Here is a 24,337-nt window from a genome sequence, read left to right on the forward strand (position 1 = left end):
AAAACATTGACAATTGAGAAATCATACAGGAACATTCTGCTCATATGTTATGAGACAAAGGCTTTCACTGAGTCGTTCATGGAAAAAAGACGTCCTCGATTCTTTACTAGCATTAAGGGAACTTACAGACATTAAGTAAACTAGCGGGCTGATCCATGCTTGTTGGTTAAGCCTGCGCCATTTATCTCTGGAAGGTTAACACATCTTTTAAACAAAACAGTCATCCCAATGGTTATTCCTGAAGTAAGGACAACCTCCCATGAGCCTCCACTGTCTAAGGTTGGGGTCCCACTGTGTCCTGGATAACTATTGTCCCATCGCTAAACTATCAGAGTGGTCATTAAACAAACAGCTGTGTTGCTTTTTATCTGAACATTCTTAAACAGTCTCCAAGACCTTTTTACACAAGGTTAAAGTACAAGGTAACAGCCTAAAATATCATTTTACTCCAGGTCACAGTAAAAAGTAACAGCCTACAAGATCTTTTTTTTTTTTTACCCCAGGTCACAGTAAAGAGCCACTGTTAAACAGTCTCCAAGCTGTCAACCTGCTTGTTAGAGCAGCCACAGAAACACAACTACAGCACTAACATCATCTTCTGCTGTCTCAATCACACCGGCAAAAGCCAGGTGTCACCCTGTCTGGGGCGTAGGTAGGTGTCAGAGAGGCGGCCCTGACCAGGACACACCACAAGTACGTACCAAATGGCACCCTTTTACCATCCGGACCTGCTTTAAAGAAGTGTACTAAATGGGCACTAGGATGCCATTTGAGAAGGGTCCATTTGTCATAGTGGCAAATGCCAGTTGTCATATTGTCTGGAGCCCAGGTAGCTGTCAGAGGGAGGTGTCAGGAGGTGGCACTGCTCCTGTCCTCAGAACACACACGCAGCTGTTCCTGTCTTCTCCACTCTGGTCCGAGACAACTGCAAGCACGCCTCCCAAATGGCACCCTATTTTCTTTACAGTGTACTAAAGTGCTTGAAAATAGTGCACTACATAGGGGACAAGGCACTCTTTGGGATGTGAACTATAACACAACCAGAAGGACAAAAGAGAGAAAAAGCCGACGAGCGAGGCGGGCCGATGGATCAGGACCCTCCCTCTTCCCGTCCAATCGTTCTTCCTCAAATTACATGAATGGTTCATTGCCCTCGGAGACCACCTGTCACTTCCTGTACGCGTCCCCACGGCGACCAAGTTGGGACCGAGCCATCAAAGAAATGATGCCGGTCGGCGGGCCCGGTTAGCACCGGGCTCTGCCGCTGCGCTTCACGTGGGCTGACTTGCCGACGGATGGCAGGTGGGGCGGACGGAGGGACGGAACAGAACACTCAGAGGAGAGCCGGAGTGATTGATAGATAGAACCTGCCTGCATCCCAAGTGGTACCCTATGCCCTATTTTCCCCACATTGGACCCTGGTCAGAAGGAGTGCACAGGGAAGAGGGAGCCAGACGGGACAAAGGAGCTGGCCGACCACATCTCGGAGCACTGAGGCTCTCCGTGTCTCTGTGGGACGGAGACAAAACAGTGGCGCTCCGTCTGGCTGCTGACATTTGTTATAAATCAATAGCAATTTCATCAGTCAGGAAAACCGGGTGGGAGAGGCATGTCAGCTCGCCAAGCGCTCCTCTTCTGTTTTCTCTGTGGGCTCAGAGTCAAAGACGCCCCCCATCTTACTCTTCATCACCCCCACTACCCATACATCTCCCTCTACATCACCCCCAGCCCCTCATTATCACCCCCAGCCCCTCATCTTTCTCATTATCACCCCCCAGCCCCTCATCTTTCTCATTATCACCCCCCAGTCCCTCATCTTCCTCATTATCACTCCCCAGCCCCTCATCTTCCTCATTATTACCCCCAGCCCCTCATCTTCCTCATTATTACCCCCAGCCCCTCATCTTCCTCATTATCACCCCCAGCCCCTCATTTTCCTCATTATTACCCCATAGCCCATGATCTTACTCATTATCACCCCCCCAACCCCAGATCTTCCTCATTATCACCTCCCAACACCAGATCTTCCTCATTATCACCTCCCAACACCAGATCTTCCTCATTATCACTCACCAACCCCAGATCTTCCTCATTATCACCCCCCAGCCCCTTACCTTCCTCATTATCACCCCCCAGCCCCTCATCTTCCTCCTCACCATACCCTCAACCCCATCCCAATCTTCCTCCTAACCCCCCCTGAACTCTAACTTACACAACAAAATATTCCATGGAGATGATGTGGAGACTTTCTGTTCCACCACCAGATGCCCGGTTAAACAACATAACACCACAATACCAAAACAAATGCGTGTTCCCCAGACATCATCCACACTTTGACCCAATAGCAACTAACAGTAACGCCAGACAGCAAAATATCTATTTACCTGATCATAGCTCAAACATGGCTACCACTGGTACACCTGGAGGCTAGTAAACAGATTTGTGTAGCTAGCTAGCGAAGTTAGTTCCCGTTTGTGAGCTATGCTCAGACTAAGGCTGGTCATTTAGATACAGATAGAAATTGTTTGATGTAATGTCATATGCCGTTAAAAAAAAATGGCATATTTCTGGCCAGGTATCAAACAACCATTTCTCTTGACAATTCAAATGCCACAGCAACTCCCAGAACACGCAACCTCAGTCTGCTGACCAAATGTGCATTCTAATATGCCCAACATCATAATGATTTTCAGTTTTATAATGATTCTGCATTTATATCACCTAAATAATTACAGAACGATGGCTAGCCAGGCATCACTGTTTGAAACCTGGACATTTTACATAGCCTATTTAGGTTGATTTTAATAGCCCAAAGCTGATTATTTTAAAGACTTCCTGATATCCCTGCATTTTTTCCCTGTTTGGTTTACAAAACGTTTATTGGATTGTCCAAAGGCAATAAGTTATATCCTATAGTTGCGTCTTCACTCTTTAAATGTTTTGCAGCTAGTCAGTATATCCATCTGTCACATTACAGAAATCGCTCACAGAGTGCACATTTGAGAATGTTGTCCACCCAATGCATTGCCATCTTCCCGATGAACACACTGCAGCACTTGTACTGTGAATTAGTTATTCATAGTTACTGAACCTTTAAGCTAAATGTGATCATTTCCTCTTTGTGTTTAAACTTGTTAGCATGGAACCCCTGGTGAACACATTTTGTATTTTTCTGGCCTATCGCCCTTCAATCGTCCTATCGTCATCCCCGGTGTTGAATCGTCCCAGATATATATTTTTTATCGTCCTGGTTAGTTGCCGGTTAGTTGACCAGGTCTTTCAATAGAAATCAAGCATCTCAGATTGCTTTACTGTTCTGACTCTGTTTTTCTGTTTATTTTTCCCTTTCACTTCTGTTTTTCTTCCAGTTTTTTTAACAAACCAATTCCTGTAACGCCCGTCTGTGATCATGAAAAATAAATCCATGATCTAAGAGAAAACTACAACAGGTGCATATATAGGAGCGGGAGAAAGAAAGACGTTTGAGACATTCAGTGTGGTGTTGATGGGACAAATTGAACACCATAAATGGGTTGTCAGGACAACGTAACAGTACCATCAGCTCCGAAACCGTTGTCAAGCACCTGGAGACATAACTTGTCCCCCCCATCCCCAAAATCCAACCATCACGGATCACTGCAGCGACTTTAAGTGGCATTAAGATTCAAAATGTGTTTCAAATGCAACTACTTGACATCGGACAGCTGTTCCGTGATCAATCATCAAACGGCTGGATAGACATTACAAAGCTAAGTCAATGTGCGACTCCCATCGAGATCATTGGAAATCATGCATACAAACTAAAGGAATGTGCCAGTTTGGTCCAAAACTGTCTGAAACTAGCAAAACAACAACTCATAAGCTGTACAAAGCATTGGTTTCATAAGGGTAATATATTGCGAGTGTCTTTATGTTGGCGACCAGAGAATAAATCGTTTATTCAGATTGTCAAAAAACGTTTTTCTCCACGTTGACCACATGAACTTCTCCATGTTAATCAAATACTGTAATAGACTGTTTTCGTCATCCATTACTGACTTTGCCGACAGCTACTTCACTGAGTAAGGTGTCATCCTATTACTGATTGTTGTCACTCCACCAATCTACCTGAAGATGAAGGCACTAACCACAAGTATCTCTAGATAAGGGTGCCTGCTAAATGGCTACAACTTGGTGTTTTCTACCAACTTGACGACCAATGAGTATAATTACAGTAGGCTAAATTGTGTTACTGACATGAGCACCAGAAACATCAGTCTACCGCCGATGTTTGGACGGGATATTGATATATGTCCCAAATCTGTTAGCCGCGCAGGTTGACGTTGCCAAACACATGTGATCAGGGGTTTCCAGTACAGCAGCAGTGTTAATTCTAATCCATTGTTGGCTGCGGGTGGGGCAAGTAAAGCTGGGTACAAACGCCTGCCTTGGACCTGGAGCAGGACAAAGCATCCATCAGCTATCTGGTAACACACCACCCTCTCCTTGGCAATGTCATGGGACATCTTCCCCACTCAACATCCACCCATTGGCAACGAGGAGCCACTTAAAGAATTAAGCTCACAGCGCTAAGGTAAAGGCGCTAAGCTTTAGGCGCTACATTCTGCCAGACTAACACAGCAGTAGCTAGTCACATTGCTAATTTCTGCCAGACTAACACAGCGGCAGCTCGCCACTTGCTAACGTCTGCCAGTCTAACACAGCGGCAGCTAGCCACTTGCTAAAACCTGCCAGTCTAACACAGCGGCAGCGACCCACTTGCTAACCTCTGCCAGTCTAACACAGTGGCAGCTAGCCACTTGCTAACCTCTGCCAGTCTAACACAGTGGCAGCTAGCCACTTGCTAACCTCTGTTAGTCTAACACAGTGGCAGCTAGCCACTTGCTAACCTCTGCTAGTCTAACACAGTGGCAGCTAGCCACTTGCTAACCCCTGTCAGTCTAACACTAGCGCTCTAGCCACTAACGTCTGCCAGTCTAAAAGTCTCAGGAGAAAACAAAGCCAAGGGGATAGATGATATAATTTGTTCAGGAAGACAGAAAAAAAACGAAAAACTAAAAGGGAAACTTTTTTTGTTTTCTATTTTAAGCATTTTTTGTTGAGTGACACCCGGTCTCTGCCTAAATGTATCCAGCACAGGCTGAACACCCGAGCTGGGGACAAACACTGTCTCTACTCTCCACCTCTTTCTGTCTCTACTCTCCACCTCTTTCTGTCTCTACTCTCCACCTCTGTATCAGGAAGTGGCAGAGAGCCCAGCGGTGAGGGGCACTTAACCCTAATTGCTCTAGGATCTCCGTCATTAATGGCTGATCCCTGGCCGTAACCACTCAGAGGGAGTGTCAGAGAGAACTGGAACAGGCAAAAAAAATAAACAACACATGTTCATCCCAAACCAGACAGAATTACAACATTTGACAGGTCAAATACAGGCACCCCCCCTCCCCCATATTAGGACAGTAATGAGCATCTCAGTATTTTAACCAGCAACTCACTGCATCCACCAACATTCCATTGTTTTATCATCAGGCACATCTCCCAGTGTTGCTCCTGTCTAGGGAAGAAGCTTTGAGAGGCCGTTAGGAAAGGTTTAGACTGCCCTTCTTCTTACACTACCCCTTTCATTTTTCTCTTTCGGCAGTTGTTGTTGTTTACTAATCTTTGTTTGTATCTTATAAAGCGGCTCGATTAAGTGTACTAAAGGGAAAGTCAATTGTTGCCCCCACCTTCGGATAAGAGACATCTCCACTTGTTTACGCAGTACAGAGTTGGGAAACGGATTAGAGGATAATATAGTGTTTTTGTTTAAAGAGAAAGACAAAGAGAGGGGGACCAGGGAGAAAACGAGAGAGAAGGAGAGAGAAAGAGAGCCAGCGCAGGCATCATGCTGCAATGTGAACTGTCAACGTGTGAAGTTTAATTTGCACATGAAAAACATAGTGTTCAACTAAAGTGTTTCATTATTTTATTCTGCCGTGTGGGTTCATTTCGCGCTACACTGCTGGCAGGCGAAGATCAGACACACTTATCTTCCCCTGATCTATTTTGGCGCTCATCATTTTCCCTTTTTTTTATTCCAAAGACAGGTAATTATGCCCTTAAAGGGTCTGCTAGTGAAAAGTGCTGCGTTTTGTCCTACTGCTTGTTACTTCCTCTCCGTCCTCGTGTGTCACTGGAAGCGACGTCGCAGGGGGAGTGACAGGCTGCAAGGACACATTTTCCCGGGTACAAAAGACAGGCCAAAGAAAAGGAGTGTGGGGTCTGGTTCTCGACCCGTCTTTTCGCTCTCTGATCCAGCCAATAGCCCACAATCCCCCTCTTTCATTTGCATTTCCTTGTTTCCTTGTCTCCATTTGGAATCAGTCACGACCACAGACAGACACGGACAGGCGTTTGCATGTTTCATGAAAGCCAGTGGCCCATTCTTCAATATCTGACTACGCATCTGTCTTTCGTCTCTGACACACACGCACACACACACATGCGCGCACGTCTCGTTTCACACTCAAGGGTGCATATAATTACTCAGTACCCTGATAAATCATGTCTTCATCCCCATTGCCAAACCCTGCCAGAGGCCAGGCAGCCTGTTTCACTGTGATGGATGGATAACAGCATACAACCTCCTAATGTGGGAGCTGTCTTTCTCTGTGAGCTGTCTGTTGGTCTGGATCTGTCTTTCTTTGTGAGCTGTCTGTCTGTCTGGATCTGTCTTTCTCTGTGAGCTGTCTGTCTGTCTGGATCTGTCGTTCTCTGTGAGCTGGCTGTCTGGATCTGCTGTTGTCTGTGAGCTATCGGTTTTTCTGGATCTGTCGTTGTCTCTTAGCTGTCTGTCTGCATCTGTCTTTCTTTGTGAGCTGTCTGTGTATATCTGTCTTTTCTTTGTGAGCTGTCTGTGTATATCTGTCTTTGTGAGCTGTCTGTGTGTGTATACATATATATATACATATACATATATATATATATATATCTTTCTTTGTGAGCTGTCTGTGTATATCTGTCTTACTTTGTGTGCTGTCTGTCTGTATCAGTCTCTCTTTGTAAGCTGTCTGTCTGGCTGGATCTGTCGTTGTCTGTGAGCTGTCTTTCTGAATCTGTCTTTCTCCATGAACTGTCTGTCTGGATCTACTGTTATCTGTGAGCTTTCTTCCTGTATCTCTCTTTCACTGTGTCAGTTGGTGTATATGTCTGTGTGTGGTAATTGTATCGTAACTTATAATAAAACCCTGCAATGCATCGTGCCTAAAAAGAGCTCTTAGTTGTTTTATACTGGCCATACACCACACCCTCTTGTGCCTTATTACAGAGACCTACCATGGTTTTCAGCCAATCAGCATTCAAGGCTCAAACCACTTTAAAAAATAAATAAAATAGATAAATATATATATATCCCCCTGTTGTTCAGGGGGAGATGAAACAGGTTGGGAAGCCAGAGCTTAGAAACCTCCGCAGACACTAATAACTAAACCCCCACCCCCACGCCGCCCCCCCACCTCCCTCCCAAATAGAGCTTTACCCTGCCTCCCATTGAACCATTGAGCAACAACACAAAGAGGGCTTTAAGGTATTACAGGTGTGTTAATCCTAGTAAGAGATGGAACACTGTATTAATGAAGCAGGGATCAAAAGGAGAGGTGCATTATATGAAGCCTGAGAACGGAGAGAGGGGAGGCAGAGAGGACGAGAGGGGAGGCAGAGAGAAGAAAGGGGACGAGAGGGGAGACAGAGATGACGAGAGGGGAGACAGAGAGGACGAGAGAGGAGACAGAGAGGACGAGAGGGGAGACAGAGAGGACGAGAGGGGAGACAGAGAGGACGAGAGGGGAGACAGAGAGGACGAGAGGGGAGACAGAGAGGACGAGAGAGGAGACAGAGATGACGAGAGAGGAGACAGAGATGACGAGACGGGAGACAGAGATGACGAGACGGGAGACAGAGATGACGAGAGGGGAGACAGAGATGACGAGAGGGGAGACAGAGATGACGAGAGGGGAGACAGAGATGACGAGAGGGGAGACAGAGATGACGAGAGGGGAGACAGAGATGACGAGAGGGGAGACAGAGATGACGAGAGAGGAGACAGAGATGAAGAGAGAGGAGACAGAGATGACGAGAGAGGAGACAGAGATGACGAGAGAGGAGACAGAGATGACGAGAGAGGAGACAGAGATGACGAGAGAGGAGACAGAGATGACGAGAGAGGAGACAGAGATGACGAGACGGGAGACAGACAGAAGAGAGGGAGAGAACCTGGGAGAAAGTGAGAGGTGTGCAGTGGTACAATGTTCTGTGTTTTCAAGTCAAGATCACATGCTACACTCACGGAACTCGTGCGTGCTGACTACGCCACAGTGGTTAAATCTATACCATAACAGCACCATAGTCCTTATTTAGTGCACTAAACCAGCCATAGGGTTAGGGTGCCATTTGGGAGTCTTCTTCCAGTCTCATCTACAAGTAATTAAAACAGGCTCCACACATTTAGATGAAGCTAAACCTTCAAGGATCCGGTTCTTTTCAATGGTTAATTATTTTGGAAAATAATAGTTGTTAACCATAAAACGTATAGATTCACACATCTGCAACCAGTCACTTATCGAGTCTCTGTAAAAATGTATAACAACAGTATATAGAGTGAGAGAGAGTGAGTGAGAGACAGTGTGTTCGTAGGTCTGTGCCCTATGGAATCTCTGTGTCCTCTAGTACCTGAAGTAGTGTACTGTACTACGCTGGCAACAAGGGACCATTCGAAATGCAGAAATACATTTTGGATGAATATTTAAACACTTTGTCTTCTCTCTCTGGCATGCTGCTATATTACTAACCACCCTCAGTGGCAGTCATACAGTCAATGCAGAGAAATATTCCCACTGCCTCATTCATCTGGTTATATTGTTGCTTTGTTGTGAGGCGGTTCTAAACTGTCTAGACTAGCCAAAATGGATGAGACTGACCGGGTAGTTAGTTGTGAAGCGGTGTCAGCAGGAATGTATAAGATCTGCTAATCTCCAAAACATTGAAATGTCAAGCAGTGCCATTACAGAGGAATACACAACCCCAAGGCCTACGGAATTCTGAAAGTATTCTCATCCAGAGACGTGCATGTGCACACGCACAGCTGTAGGTCTCTAACCAGGAAACAGCCTAACAAACAGCTGTAGGTCTCTAACCAGGAAACAGCCTAACAAACAGCTGTAGGTCTCTAACCAGGAAACAGCCTAACAAAGAGCTGTAGGTCTCTAACCAGGAAACAGCCTAACAAACAGCTGTAGGTCTCTAACCAGGAAACAGCCTAACAAACAGCTGTAGGTCTCTAACCAGGAAACAGCCTAACAAACAGCTGTAGGTCTCTAACCAGGAAACAGCCTAACAAACAGCTGTAGGTCCTCAACCAGGGAACAGCCTTAACGAACTTGAATGAGCTTGGTCACCTCTGTTACCTGTTCAAGTCCTTCCTCAAGTTTAGGCTAATTCTATTAGCCTCAGTTGTGTGCTGACAATGTACTAATTGAATGATGACAGGTGTGCTCCCAGTCACCCGGAAACTCTGTACTCCCACCAATACCCTATGACAAGCACACAAGTAAGAGAGAAAGCACTCGCTGTCTGGGGTTTAATGGACCCCATTTGCAATTCTGTGTCCTTCATATAGCGGGCTCTTCAGTCTTCTGGGGGAAATATCTGCTCAGTGGCCAGGATTGGCGTAACTGGGATGAGGAAAACAGTCTTGGCTGAAAAGGCAAGGAACCTTGTGCTGCATATATCTGCCTGAAGTTATGATTGAAGACATGCATGTAGCTCCCACTCCCTGAAAAAGTTGTCAAAGGTTTGCAAAAGACATCTACGCACAGAACTTGCTTTGTTCTATGTAGCGAAAACAATAAGATCCACCCAGCCATGTGCTCAAACACGCAACCGTCAAGCCCCAACCCGACCGCAGCCTTCCACGAGTGACTGGTCCGCTTAATGTCTGAGCTGCCACAGTTGAGTGGGCCAAACAACAGTGCTTCGCCATGCTACAGTGTTTATTGGACTTCACGCTTCAATCCCTCCACGGCCCACACGCCACATCAGCAGGGACACACGTGGACAGGAAGGGGGGCAGAGAAAAGGCCTAGTGAACCCGTCATCTCATCAGCATGCCTGGCTGGCCGTATAAAATGAAGACAGGAAGCACTCCGCTCTGATTGGGTGACTTTCAGCGCTCCCGGTTGGACTGTAACGCAACTTCCCAAACGGCGCCCCGTTCCCTAAACGCCGCCCCTACTTTTGCCCTGAGCACTGCAGGGCGCCCCGGTCACAACAATAGTGCACGGTAAATGGAACAGGGCGCCACTTGGGACTCAGGAAGGAGCTGCATTGGGCCCTGATTGGATGTACCTTATTGCTCCAGGTGGGGACGTAAAGCTGCAAAGGATCTCTGCGTGCACAGAATAAATCACATCTGCCCGTATAGAGAACCGCCGGCAAGCTGATGGACTGAAGTAGCTCCGCAGACCTCCCGCCCAGCAGCCACGGTCCACTCAGCCGCACAACAGAACAAAGGACGGCCGTGTGACTGTCGCTGCCCCGCCTTCAGACGCTGGCCCCAGCGTGCACCGCCTGGGACCGAGTGGCGTCTCAAGCAGAGCTTAAGCCGATCAGGGTCCTGTCAGATCCACTCCGAGGCGGATTAGCCGGGGACAGACCTCTCCCGGGGTGTAATGGAGTTTAAGGGTCGCTGGGACGGGAAACCAGGCCAGGCAAGTCAAGCCCTAATCAGGCCATTCACACCTGAAGGCGAGCGGCTAGCAGCGTGGGACGAGATGATCTCTGATTGCTATTCAGCTGTGGTCCCCAAGTACCTTCTTTCCCCACTGACTCTCAGCCTGGCCATGCAAGGGACCCAGGCTGCAAGGCCAGATATCCGGACCCCATCGAACACAGGGATGAAGAAAGGAGGGGAGGAAACAGAGAGGAGGAAAAGTGGAACATGGGAAGGAAGAGAAGAGGAGGAACAGAGAAGAGGACAGACGGCTGAAAGACGCTTGAGGAGCTCTGAAAGCAGTCAGGCAATATATCAGTTGTATAGAGAGAAGCACAGCTCCACCGCCCATTGTGATAGATTGGTCAAGGCTGAGTAATGCTATTCTCGATATTTCTTGAGACCTTTGGCTTCATCCTACAACATTGGCTGAATCCGTAATGCCACAGGTCCTCACGAATGTCTCTGCCTAAAAAATCAACACTTGACAGCCACAGGGTCAACATATTCTTTATGCCAAGTGACAGGGAACAGGACAGAAAAAAGAATAAGAAGTTGGTGAGGTAAGAGTTGGACGCATCAATTAAGCTGAATTTGGTTTCAGGGAACAGGGCAACTCCCATCTCAACACACGCACCTCACAACCCCCACACATGCACCCACCTCATACACACCCACCTACCACCCACCTCCGACACGTACCTCCCAACCACGCACCCACCTCATACACACCCACCTCCGACACGTACCTCCCACTCATGCACCCACCTTCCACAAACTCTGACACACACTTCTCACCTGACACACACGGACCTCCCATCTCATCACGGACCTCCCATCTCATCACGGACCTCCCATCTCATCACGGACCTCCCATCTCATCACAGACCTCCCATCTCATCACAGACCTCCCATCTCATCACAGACCTCCCATCTCATCACAGACCTCCCATCTCATCACAGACCTCCCATCTCATCACAGACCTCCCATCTCATCACAGACCTCCCATCTCATCACAGACCTACCGGCGTCACCGTAAATCAGTGCTCAGCGCTGGTAAAAAAAAAAAGAGAAGAAAAACAATTAAACTTAGCATAATTTCATTCCTTTTTAGAATCCGTACAAACAGGAAAAACGTATGAAACAATTCCAACAGTAAAAAAATTTGAAATGTCACATCCCTAGACTAGGATGACCCAGACAATATGGACGTTGTTAGTCAGCATGATTCCATTCCCGGCCCCACTGACACAAAACAACCCAGCGCAGTGGCAGCCAGTTAATGATGCAGGGTTTGAATTAAGTCCTCGTCGTCATGACTCTTAGTGGTAATTGAATTTAACACTGTGTCTTATCTCCCCACCGCACACTGTAACAGCCCGCCCACGGAACCGTGAGACTGCAGCACAACGGAACCGCGGAACCCCGGAACCACTGCCTAGCGGATATTTTTATTATTTTTACATGTTATGTATTATATTTAGTACGCCGTGGCTAGTCCTCCTGGGGTCCGACATTCAGCCCTAATGGATCTGCTTCATGGTAGAACCATAGCCTGCTGCTTAATCATCCACATCTCCCATCCAATGAGCATAGAGGTTTATCTGAAAACCTTTGTGTTTTAGGGGAGGGTCTGGATTACAATATCTGCCTGAGGGGAGGGGCTGAAGAACTAGTAGACTATATTTGCGGTAAACTCCATCACATATTTATTCTTGAGGCGTCAGTAATGACTGGCTGGTTCCATCTTCTAACACGTCGGCCTAAAGCTGTCTAGGACTGCGTCATCATGAGCAAACACCATCATGAACGCACCCGTAACCCTTCGAATGTGTTTTCAACACTAACCTTATTGGATGAACCTCAACCCTTCCGCCGTCCTTATGCCTAACCCTACCATTCAATTTAAGACCAGCTAATAAGTACATTTTGATATTGGGGCTCAAACCCTGTGGGAGGAATGGGTTGCATCAACAACGATCCTCGTCTTGCCTCGTCTTACGGCTGCAGAGATCTGGGTTGAAAAGACACATCTATAATGTTAGGTACTGGCGGCAAACAGGACAGAATCTCGTTTCCCGTTCTTGTAATAACACTGCAGATATTTACCATCTGCGAGGATGTCCTGCTGCTCTGATCAGTTATACCGCAGCAGTAGTCTTCATTCTCGCCGCAATATCTGAGATTTGATCTCCCCGAAGCTTAAGTGCCAGGCTGCTCCTGCTCTCAAACATATCTGCGACCGGGGCTGATTTAGTGAAGGCTCCCCGCAAGATCCACAGAGATTTTGAGTCTGTCTGTCTTCTGTTTCGTTAATCGTTCCGTCTGACCTAATATCCTGGCTCCCAAGAGACGCTGGTGTCCTGAAGTGTCCCTGTTCCTATGGTGACGGGTTGCCGGGCAGTGCAGACCGAGACAGAAGGGTCTGTGTGTGAAGACAATGTGCTGGGGCTGGACATCCGGCTGTACTATGCGACCCCATCACATCTCTGGGCAGTGTGTTCACAGCACAACCTACAGATAGTTTGGGTGTATTTTTAAAAACAACAACATCACAGTAACACCATGCTCAACTGGAATCCGTTATGCCAAAATCCCTTCCTGCCGTTAACTCCACCAGCGTCAACACTCAGAAGATTCCTAAATCCCTAAGTCCCGACCCCCTGCAGAGGCTTCCCGCTGATCCAGAAGCAGCTCCGGGCAGAGCTCCGAGTGGCCTAGCTCCTTGGCTGAGCGGAGCAGGAAGGCCAACTAGAAGTGTTGACGCTGGGTTTGGCTGGTCGCCAGATCCGTTCTGATCCCCCCCAGCTCAGGGCACGGGACACCAGGCTCCCTCCGGCTCTGGGTGAGTCACTCCTTTTAACCAGGTAGTCCACTGTGTAGGGAATAAGGTGCCATTTGGGAAGTGCGCGCTGTCTCTCCGTGTGTGGGTGTGTGTCTCAGTGCGTGTCCTCCGCCTCTGGCCTGAAGTTCTCCGTTAGGTTGTTGCCGGCTGTGATTAAGCCACCCAGAGGTATCAATTAACAAGCCCTGCTCCCGTCATCCTCTGAAAAATCCCCTTCCGTAGGACTTCCCACCAGGGCTGATGCGCTAGGGCCACACGACTCCCCCAGGTGTATCTGGGTGGCAGGGAGGAGGAAGCTCCAGTAGGATCGCAGTCAGTCCAGGCCTTTTGGAGAAGGGTGGCATCTGAGGGTTTTACCTTGAGAAACTGGTAGCTTTACAGTGGGGCTTTCTGGTAAAGGATTTTCGAAAACACAGGCCTGGTCCAAAGTTGTGCACTAGAACCGCCTCAAAACACCTCCAGGAAGCCTATGACATTGATTATGACCCGGGTGTTTCGAGCCCTGAAGGCTGATTGGTTAAAAGCTGTGGAATATTAAGCTGTATACCACGGGTATGAGAAAAAGACTACACATTAGCCTGCTAACCAAGTTCTGACACCAATAAAGGACCTCAGGGGTTTGTGATGTATGAGCAATTTTCTATTGCATTGCTCATTGATGCACTTCATTTCATTTAGGCCTAGTATTACTAATCAATGTTCAATCAATGAGCAATGCATTGATTGAATCAATGTTTGTTAAATGACATTAATGGGTATTATTATTGTTATGATTGCTGTTTTATATCACAACATCTGGAATATAGTATAATTTGAGATGCAGATGCTCAACTGCTGATGTAAAAAGGGCTTTAAAAATACATTAGATTGAAAATAAATGAGATGGGATGTCTGAAGCAAAGGGTTTAGTCAATGTTTTTGAGGGGAGTAAAAGGTGTCTGATGGGGTGGGGGTCAATGTGTTTAATGGTAAAGGGTTTAGTCAATGTTTGTAGGCAGGGGGTTAATAGGTGTCTAATGGGAAGGGGATTAATATGTTTCTAAGACGAGGGGTTTTAGTAGAAATCTGAGGGGAGGGGTTTAATAGATGTTCAAAGGGAGGGTGTTAGTAGGTGTCTGCGGGGAGGGGTTTAGTACATGTTTGAGGGGAGGGTGTTAATAGGTGTCTGAGGGCAGGGTGTTAATAGGTGTCTGAGGGGAGGGGTTTAGTACATGTTTGAGGGGAGGGTGTTAATAGGTCTCTGAGGGGAGGGTGTTAATAGGTGTTTGAGGGGAGGGGGTTAATAGGTGTCTGAGGGGAGGGGTTTAGTACATGTTTGAGGGGAGGGTGTTAATAGGTGTTTGAGGGGAGGGGGTTAATAGGTGTCTGAGGGCAGGGTGTTAATAGGTGTCTGAGGGGAGGGGTTTAGTACATGTTTGAGGGGAGGGTGTTAATAGGTCTCTGAGGGGAGGGTGTTAATAGGTGTTTGAGGGGAGGGGGTTAATAGGTGTCTGAGGGGAGGGGTTTAGTACATGTTTGAGGGGAGGGTGTTAATAGGTGTTTGAGGGGAGGGGGTTAATAGGTGTCTGAGGGCAGGGTGTTAATAGGTCTCTGAGGGGAGGGGTTTAGTACATGTTTGAGGGGAGGGTGTTAATGTGTCTGAGGGGAGGGGTTTAGTACATGTTTGAATGGAGGGCTATTAGGTATGTGTTCTTTCATTGTGGATAAGAGACAAACAGCCAGTCTACTGCTTCATGAATGAATACACTGGTGTGTGTCTGTGTGTGTTGGAACAAACAGCATTTTAACAACACAATCCACTTGAATGCATTGTCCTGTGTGGTTGTGTGTGTGTGAGGTCTTCTGGAACAGAAGCTCTTCTGTAATACTCCGGTCCCTCTAATAAAAAGCCACCATGCACACACACACACACACACACAGTGAAGCAAGTGTCTGTTTTTTTTTTAATGTGATGTCTGCGAGGATGAGTCGTGGATGAGATCAGGAGGGGATGAGAAGACAAGCAGATAAGAGGACTAAAAGGTGAGCAGATGAGCTAAGGGGAGGAGGGAGGATGATTAGAGGAATTAAAGGATGAGGTGAGGAGAAGATGAGAATGACAGCAGGAGTAGTTTGGATGAGGAGGACATTATAAGAGGTGTCCGAGCAGAGTGTGAAGCTTCAAACATGGAAAGACACAGGCCCAATTCTTTATGCAATGAACCCTGGGAAGGAGGAATGTACTTAACAGAATGCAGAACTGCACGCTTTCTGAATGCCCAAGCGGTGTCTAACAGGATAACGTTTTGTCCCCTAACTGGGTCCTTCAGGCCAGGAGAAATGTTTCACCAAGTAGAAGAACAGCCTACACTCTATCAATATGCACAATATTCTGGGAATATAAAAATAGTTAAATAAAAAGGGTAGACAATTCTTTGTTGCTTATGGTCGGAGCTTGCAGATAAGAGCTTTAAAGCAAAAGCAATGTTCTTTGAATTCTGTTTCCTAAACGGCAGTTCAGTGACCTTTCCCAGAGCCCTTCTCTGTCTATTTCAAGCTCTCTTTCAGAAGCCTTCCAGACGTGATAATTGTGAGGTCGGTTGTCACTAAAGACATCAGTAGGTAAAACGCTGCTCCTCAGAAAATCCCCCTTTACTCCTCCCTCTTCTGGCTGGACCTCCTCCCACACACACACACACACACACACACACACACACACACACACACACACACACACACACAGTAGGGGGAGAGGAAGTGTGTGTGTGTGTGTGTGAATAAAGTAAGATTTCAGCATGACACCGAGACCAAGTTTCTGATGGAAACCACTGGAACGATCAAAGCCATCTCAGTTCCCATCAGCCACCACTGCGTCAAAAACAGCACCCCAAAGCAAAGCGGCTAAATCAGCTGTTGGCCCGGTCGGCCCGGACTCCACAGGGACCTGGTAATGACGCTCTGCCACTCATGGGCCAGGACAGCACCGCCACGTAAACCTATCAGACGACTGCGTCGCCAAGACTATGGTTTCCCCACCTTCACCCTCCCCTGTAACAGCCAATCAGACGTCCGCACCGCCAAGACTATGGTTTCCCCGCCCTCCGCCCTCCCCTGTCGCAGCCAATCAGCTGCCTCCGCTTTTCCTCACCTGGTCCAGAGAGCGGAGCCCCACAGGATTGAGGGAGGAGGAAGAGGGGCGGAATGCGTCCTCAACGGCAACCGATTCCCGGCATGGTTTAGCGCACTACTTTTAACCATGGCCAACAGGTCTCGGCACAAAAGCAGTGCACTAATGTGGGAATAGGGTGCGGTTTAGGAGGCTGGAGCAGCAGACAGCAGGGAGACCCCATACCAATAACAGGCAATTAGATCTAGGAGGATGAGTGGGGAGGTGAGCCTCAGAGAGGGAGAGTGATGGAGGGATGAAGGGAGTGTGTGGGCAGGCTGGGCGAGAGGGGGTGAATGGGTAACGCTGGCATCGAGGGACAGGGAGGAGGAGTGTTATTTAAGAGGCAGATGGCAGAGAGGAGGAAATGAAGATTAATGTTGGGGGGCCGGGTGCAGGGAGCGGGGGATGAGGGGCTAATTAGCCGTGTTTGCACTGGGGGGATGGCAGAGAAAAGGAAGAGAGACAGAGATAAAAGGAGAGGGCTCGGGCCTACAGTGACACGGAGGAGCCTCAGGGTTTCCTGGGTCTATGATGCCACGTCCCTGGCTGGAGGAGCAGGGTGGTAAAGGTCCGCCCACGTGCCCTCCACACCACCAGGGGAGCTGCCCCCTTTAGGTAGCCACAGGCCTTCACCAGCCAGCCAGCCAGCCAGCCAGTCTTTCAGGCACCGTCTTTCTCTCCCATCTTCCCCCCGTACTACCTCCCATTTCCCCACTCCCTGCCTCTCCCCACCCCCTGCCTCTCCCCACCCCCTGCCTCTCCCCACCCCCTGCCTCTCTGCCTCTGTCCCAGAATGCACAGTGCCCTTCATTTCTTTTTGCTGCGGGACATGTTTGACTGGTTCAGTATGAGGCAGGAGCCCAGTGCCACTGTGGCATTTCACCCTGTGACAGATCACTCTGGGCACAAACACCCTGCCTCCCCCAATCTCTCGTATTCTAGCTCCAAAACTTTTCCTCCAGCTCTCCCGGTCTCTCCCCTCTCACCCTCCTCCCCTCCTCTCCAATGTAATTTCAGATAAGTCAGAGCAGAACCACTGTGGGTGAGAGAGAGTGGGGGCCTTTATCCAAGTCATTAGAGTTGTGGGTGAGAGAGGGTGAGTAAGATGGGCCTTTATTAAACAATACCACATATGGATGGGGTGAATGAGAGAGTTATTCTTCATGTCTGTCTGTACACAGCCGCCAGGGACGCCCATTAAAGATAGTAAGAGGTAAATGTGTTACAGCTTAATTTTTTAAGTGGCTCGATAATGATTGTGGAAAACCTTTAACAAGATGCGACCCGCCAGCGCTGTTTGTCTTCCAGTGAATTGCTAAATCAAACCACAGCAGCTATATCATCCCACTGAGTCCCCAATGGCACCCCAGGTGGAACACTACATTGCCAGAGTAGTGTACCGGTTTGACCCAGGCCCTGTTCCCTATCAGAGTAGTGCACTACATAGGACGTAGTGTGCCAATCGGGACAAATCATTTTGAGATAACCATAAATAATGCAATGGGAGAGGAGGAATCCGAGGGAGGGAGAAAGAGGAGGAATCCGAGGGAGGGAGGGAGGAGGAATCAGAGGGAGGGAGGGAGGGAGGGAGGAGGAATCAGAGGGAGGGAGGGAGGGAGGAGGAATCAGAGGGAGGGAAAGAGGAGGAATCAGAGGGAGGGAGAGAGGAGGAATCAGAGGGAGTGAGAGAGGAGGAATCAGAGGGAGGGAGAATTCCAATTCCATACCCTCAGTCCAACCATGCTGGCGGTGGTATGGTTTTCACACACATGTAATATGAAGTAATACGAAGCTGTTGAACGGTGAGATCCCGTCCGGTTTCCACGCTAGGTGTGTGTGTTTGACGCCACGGTTCCGCACAGCTCGAAGGAAAGCAGCACTGGGCGTGTTTCACTGAGAGCAGTGTCTGTGTGGTGTGTTTCTGCTGACAGCCACAAAGTGTGTGTTTGTGTGTAGGGGTGTACACTTTACAGACATACAAACTCCTGCAGGATCAAAAAGGTGACACTCAGTGGATGACACATCCCCACACAACCCCACACAACCCAACACCACTTACACAGCTAGCAAACAGAATGACTAAATGTTATTTAGAAAAGGTTAAGGGACATGACTCCCCCACCCCACCCAGACATCGCTATACACTGAACTGGGATTTCTTTAGTCTGAAGCACATCCATAACTAAACCCCCTAAACTGTCAATCAAATCACCAGGAGCTTGTGGGTTGCGGGCCCGGCAACTGGGTGTCTCGACAAATTAACAACTTGCCAAAGCATTTAGTAAAAATGAAAAGTAATCGGTCAACGTCTGAAATGAGTGTGAACCCAAAGACAGCATGTCAGGTATTCAGGTAAGGAAGATTGGAGGGCTGATCACACAACAGGCCAGGTGAAGGACACTCCAGCAGGAACCTGGCAACACACTGATCATCTTGTGATCAATACAGTGAATGATGTGACGTGACCATTTTCCTTATCTGGTTTCGAGGGCAGTGGTGTGTGTGTGTGTAATAACACATGAAGCTCGACAGACAGACAGACCGTGGTCAATAGGCACGCGCACACACACACAAACTGGTGTATGTGATACAGTTTAGCAAAAACACACACACTCCCAGTATGCGCGCGCACACACACACACACACACACACACACACACACACACACACACAAACACTAACAGCAGAGGAAGCACACAAACAGCCAAGCATCATCACAGATACACAGATGTGAAGATCAGGTTTGGGGAAACATTTGATAATCATTCAGGAGCAGGAAGAGAAAGAAGTGAAGAAGGGGAAAGGAAAGGAGCTGAAAAGAACAGAGGAGAGACAGGGAGAGGAGGTGAAAAGAACAGAGGAGAGACAGGGAGAGGAGGTGAGAAGAACAGAGGAGAGACAGGGAGAGGAGGTGAGAAGAACAGAGGAGAGACAGGGAGAGGAGGTGAAAAGAACAGAGGAGAGACAGGGAGAGGAGGTGAGAAGAACAGAGGAGAGACAGGGAGAGGAGGTGAGAAGAACAGAGGAGAGACAGGGAGAGGAGGTGAGAAGAACAGAGGAGAGACAGGGAGAGGAGGTGAGAAGAACAGAGGAGAGACAGGGAGAGGAGGTGAGAAGAACAGAGGAGAGACAGGGAGAGGAGGTGAGAAGAACAGAGGAGAGACAGGGAGAAGGGAGAAGATGAGAGCGAGCAAACATGAGGCGAGGTACAGACAGGAAGATGCTCAGCTCCTGTCTTCACCATAAAAAACCTTTGGAGATTGAGATTGTTTACAGAAGGACACACACCATCCGCTACCAGAGGGCCATGGTCAGATGGACGATATACGGAAAACAAGCACAGGAGCAATGTCAACCAAGTCACTGCCACTCCGAGACACAGCAGACAGCAGGTGTCAAATCGCCACTGGAGCAGACAGAACAGATCATGCAGAGCAAACGGATCGGTGGTGTTTACCATGATTACAAGGCCTCAGAACCTGACGGTATGAACTGGGACTGATGAAGGTCCGATCATCTGTTGGAACCAGGGCAGAATTTAACAACCCCCAGAGACCAGATACGATTCCAGGCAACGTGTGAGTCCTGGAGCAGATTCACTGGTTGGAAATGTACGGCCTTCAAAGACCTGGTCGTTATTGATCTGTATAAAAGGTACTTGTAGTAACTGAAAATTATTATAGGGGTTGCAGCGGAAATTGTAAGGGGTATTGTAGTTACTGTAAAGTTACTGTAGTTATTATAGGGCTTGTTGTGGTTACTATAAGGGGTAATGTAGGTTTGTGGGTGTTGTAAGAGTTAATGCAGGTAAAATGGATGTAATTACAAAGGTACTTAAGCTACTGTAAAGGGTTTGTAGTCATTGCAAAGGGGAATTGTAGTTATTGTAAGGGTACTTTAGTTATAGTAAAGGGTATTGTAGTTATAGTAAAGTGTATTGTAGTTATTGTAAGGGTACTTTAGTTATTGTAAGGGTACTGTAGTTATTGTAAGGGTACTGTAGTTATTGTAAGGGTACTGTAGTTATTGTAAGGGTACTTTAGTTATTGTAAGGGTACTTTAGTTATTGTTAGGGTACTATAGTTATTGTAAGGGTACTTTAGTTATTGTAAGGGTACTGTAGTTATTGTAAGGGTACTGTAGTTATTGTAAGGGTACTGTAGTTATTGTAAGGGTACTTTAGTTATTGTTAGGGTACTGTAGTTATTGTAAAGCTCACCTCGAGGCCGGGGCGCTCTCTTCCGACGGTCTCTGAATGCTGCTCCAGACTGCAACGCCTCTAGCAAACTATCCATCACTCCTGTCTCATCACTGTTCTCTGCAGAGGAGAGAAAGAAAGAGAGAGAGAGAGAAAATGAGATGAGGTCAGAGTTGTTATCAGGCCTTGAGGGTTGCCATAGCAATAGCAAAGATTATGGACATGCAACAGAGGCTGTACATCACCAGTTAAAACCAAGCCATTTGAGGAGCAGACAAGCCTTTAACTGGCTCATATATCACCCACACACTTCCTCCCTCCCAATGCTGGCCAGCCACAGTCCAGTGTGTGTGTGTCGTCCAGACTGGGTGTGTGTCGTCCAGACTGGGTGTGGGTCGTCCAGACTGGGTGTGGGTCGTCCAGACTGTGGGGGTGTGTCGTCCAGACTGTGGGGGTGTGTCGTCCAGACTGTGGGGGTGTGTCGTCCAGACTGTGGGGGTGTGTCGTCCAGACTGTGGGTGTGTGTCGTCCAGACTGTGGGTGTGTGTCGTCCAGACTGTGGGTGTGTGTCGTCCAGACTGTGGGTGTGTGTCGTCCAGACTGTGGGTGTGTTGACCAGCTTGCGCGTGAGATCCAGCATGTGCGTGAGATCCAGCATGTGCGTGAGATCCAGCATGTGCGTGAGATCCAGCATGAATGTGTCGTACAGCATCGGTGTGTTTGCCCAGCTTGTGTGCGCCTCTGTGGTGTGCATGGGCATATCTGTGTGTGTGGCCAGACTAGAGAGCCAGAGGAAAAGTTTAAGCTATTAACCTCAGGCCATTGTCTTTTATGTGGCAACAGTTAGGGGGCGGGGAGGGGAGTGGACAGCGGGGTTTGAGCCCGTTAAACACAGGGTCCCATCTCCAAGGGCCCGTCTGATTCCTCATTGGCCCCTGGTTACAGATATGCACCATCATGCACCAGAGGTCTCAAAGGACATCCCCCCCCCCCCCACACACACAGCAATGGAGAGATGAGGGGAGGGGGGGGTGGGAGGGCAGAGAGGAAGAAATAAATAAACAGAAAGACATATGGCTGTCATCAGACAGTTACCTGCCTCAGGGTTGCCTGGGGCACCTAGGAGTGTGTGTGTGTGTGTGTCAGGCATTTAAATCAACCAGTGACTGTGCCACCCCAGACCCTGGCCCTGCCACCCCAGACCCTGCCACCCCAGACACTGGCCCTGCCACCCCAGACACTGGCCCTGCCACCCCAGACACTGGCCCTGCCACCCCAGACACTGGCCCTGCCACCCCAGACACTGGCCCTGCCACCCCAGACACTGGCCCTGCCACCCCAGACACTGGCCCTCCCACCCCAGACACTGGCCCTGCCACCCCAGACACTGGCCCTGCCACCCCAGGCCCTGCCACCCCAGACACTGGCCCTGCCACCCCAGACACTGGCCCTGCCACCCCAGACACTGGCCCTGCCACCCCAGACACTGGCCCTGCCACCCCAGACAGATTAACCTGCCATTGATTTGCACTCAACACACTGTCCATGAAAAGGAAGACGGAGGGAAAAAACAAACGAGTCCCAAACCAGACCCTTGTTTTTAAAACAAAAAGTTTGAGCTCACTGTAAAGGGAATAGGACGCCACTGGGAAGAGGCACCCTCCGGGGGAGGGAAAAAACACTACAAGAAATATAGTCAACCATTCACCTCCCAAAAACCTCATCAGCGTTCTCACTCCACCTGGGGAAAGGGGGATTTTCCCTAGCAGTGTAAACCACACTGTCTTGTGTGTGAATGAAAGTTGTGCTGAAAGTCCATAAGAGGGACTGGGTCATAACATATCCACAACAATTCGGCAACATATCGGCAACCACTCTGCGACATATCCACAACCACATGTGACATATCCACTACCACTCGACAACACACCACTACCACCCAGTAACAAAGCCACTACCACCCAGTAACGTATCCACTACCACCCAGTAACGTATCCACTACCACCCAGTAACAAAGCCACTACCACCCAGTAACGTATCCACTACCACCCAGTAACGTATCCACATCCACCCAGTAACGTATCCACTACCATTAAGTAACATATCCACTACCATTAAGTAACATATCCACTACCATTAAGTAACATATCCACTACCATTAAGTAACATATCCACTACCACCCAGTAACGTATCCACTACCACCCAGTAACGTATCCACTACCACCCAGTAACGTATCCACTACCATTAAGTAACATATCCACTACCATTAAGTAACATATCCACTACCACTCGACAACACACCACTACCACCCAGTAACATATCCACTACCATTAAGTAACATAGCCACTACCATTAAGTAACATATCCACTACCACCCAGTAACATATCCACTACCACCCAGTAACATATCCACTACCACCCAGTAACATATCCACTACCACCCAGTAACATATCCACTACCATTAAGTAACATAGCCACTACCACCCAGTAACGTATCCACTACCATTAAGTAACATAGCCACTACCACCCAGTAACATAGCCACTACCATTAAGTAACATAGCCACTACCATTAAGTAACATAGCCACTACCACCCAGTAACATAGCCACTACCATTAAGTAACATAGCCACTACCATTAAGTAACATAGCCACTACCACCCAGTAACGTATCCACTACCATTAAGTAACATAGCCTCTACCACCCAGTAACATATCCACTACCATTGGTAACATATCCACTACCATTGGTAACATAGCAACTACCACCCAGTAACATAGCCACTACCATTAAGTAACATAGCCACTACCATTAAGTAACATAGCCACTACCATTAAGTAACATAGCCACTACCACCCAGTAACGTATCCACTACCATTAAGTAACATAGCCACTACCACCCAGTAACGTATCCACTACCATTAAGTAACATAGCCTCTACCACCCAGTAACATATCCACTACCATTGGTAACATAGCAACTACCACCCAGTAACATAGCAACTACCACCCAGTAACATAGCCACTACCATTAAGTAACATAGCCACTACCATTAAGTAACATAGCCACTACCACCCAGTAACATAGCCACTACCACCCAGTAACATAGCCACTATCACCCAGTAACATAGCCACTACCATAAAGTAACATAGCCACTACCATAAAGTAACATAGCCACTACCATAAAGTAACATATCCACTACCACCCAGTAACATATCCACTGCGTGATCAACACTGTTGTCATGTAATATTTGTCACGCTGCCCCAGAAACAGAACGTGACTGATATAGGTACGTGACTGATATAGGTACGTGACTGATATAGCTACGTGACTGATATAGCTACGTGACTGATATAGCTACGTGACTGATATAGCTACGTGACTGATATAGGTA

At 48.0% G+C, this 24,337-nt stretch overlaps 1 protein-coding gene across 5 annotated transcripts in view; it reads right to left on the reverse strand.

Moving 5' to 3' along the window:
• LOC105020029 (protein diaphanous homolog 3) overlaps window positions 1-24,337 on the reverse strand; it is a 309,867-nt gene that overhangs the window by 33,362 nt on the left and 252,168 nt on the right. For 4 of the 5 annotated variants that reach the window (XM_029116813.2, XM_029116812.2, XM_029116811.2 and 1 more), the window contains 2 exons: window positions 20,958-21,056; window positions 20,196-20,255 (listed from right to left, as the gene is read on the reverse strand). In XM_029116813.2, coding sequence (XP_028972646.2) covers window positions 20,196-20,255; window positions 20,958-21,056 — 159 coding nt within the window. The remainder of the gene's footprint in view (window positions 1-20,195; window positions 20,256-20,957; window positions 21,057-24,337) is intronic. The other variant, XM_029116815.2, reaches the window with a different exon arrangement.

This window comes from Esox lucius, chromosome 22, assembly GCF_011004845.1.
Source record: "Esox lucius isolate fEsoLuc1 chromosome 22, fEsoLuc1.pri, whole genome shotgun sequence".
In the NCBI taxonomy this organism is placed as follows: Eukaryota; Metazoa; Chordata; class Actinopteri; order Esociformes; family Esocidae; genus Esox; species Esox lucius.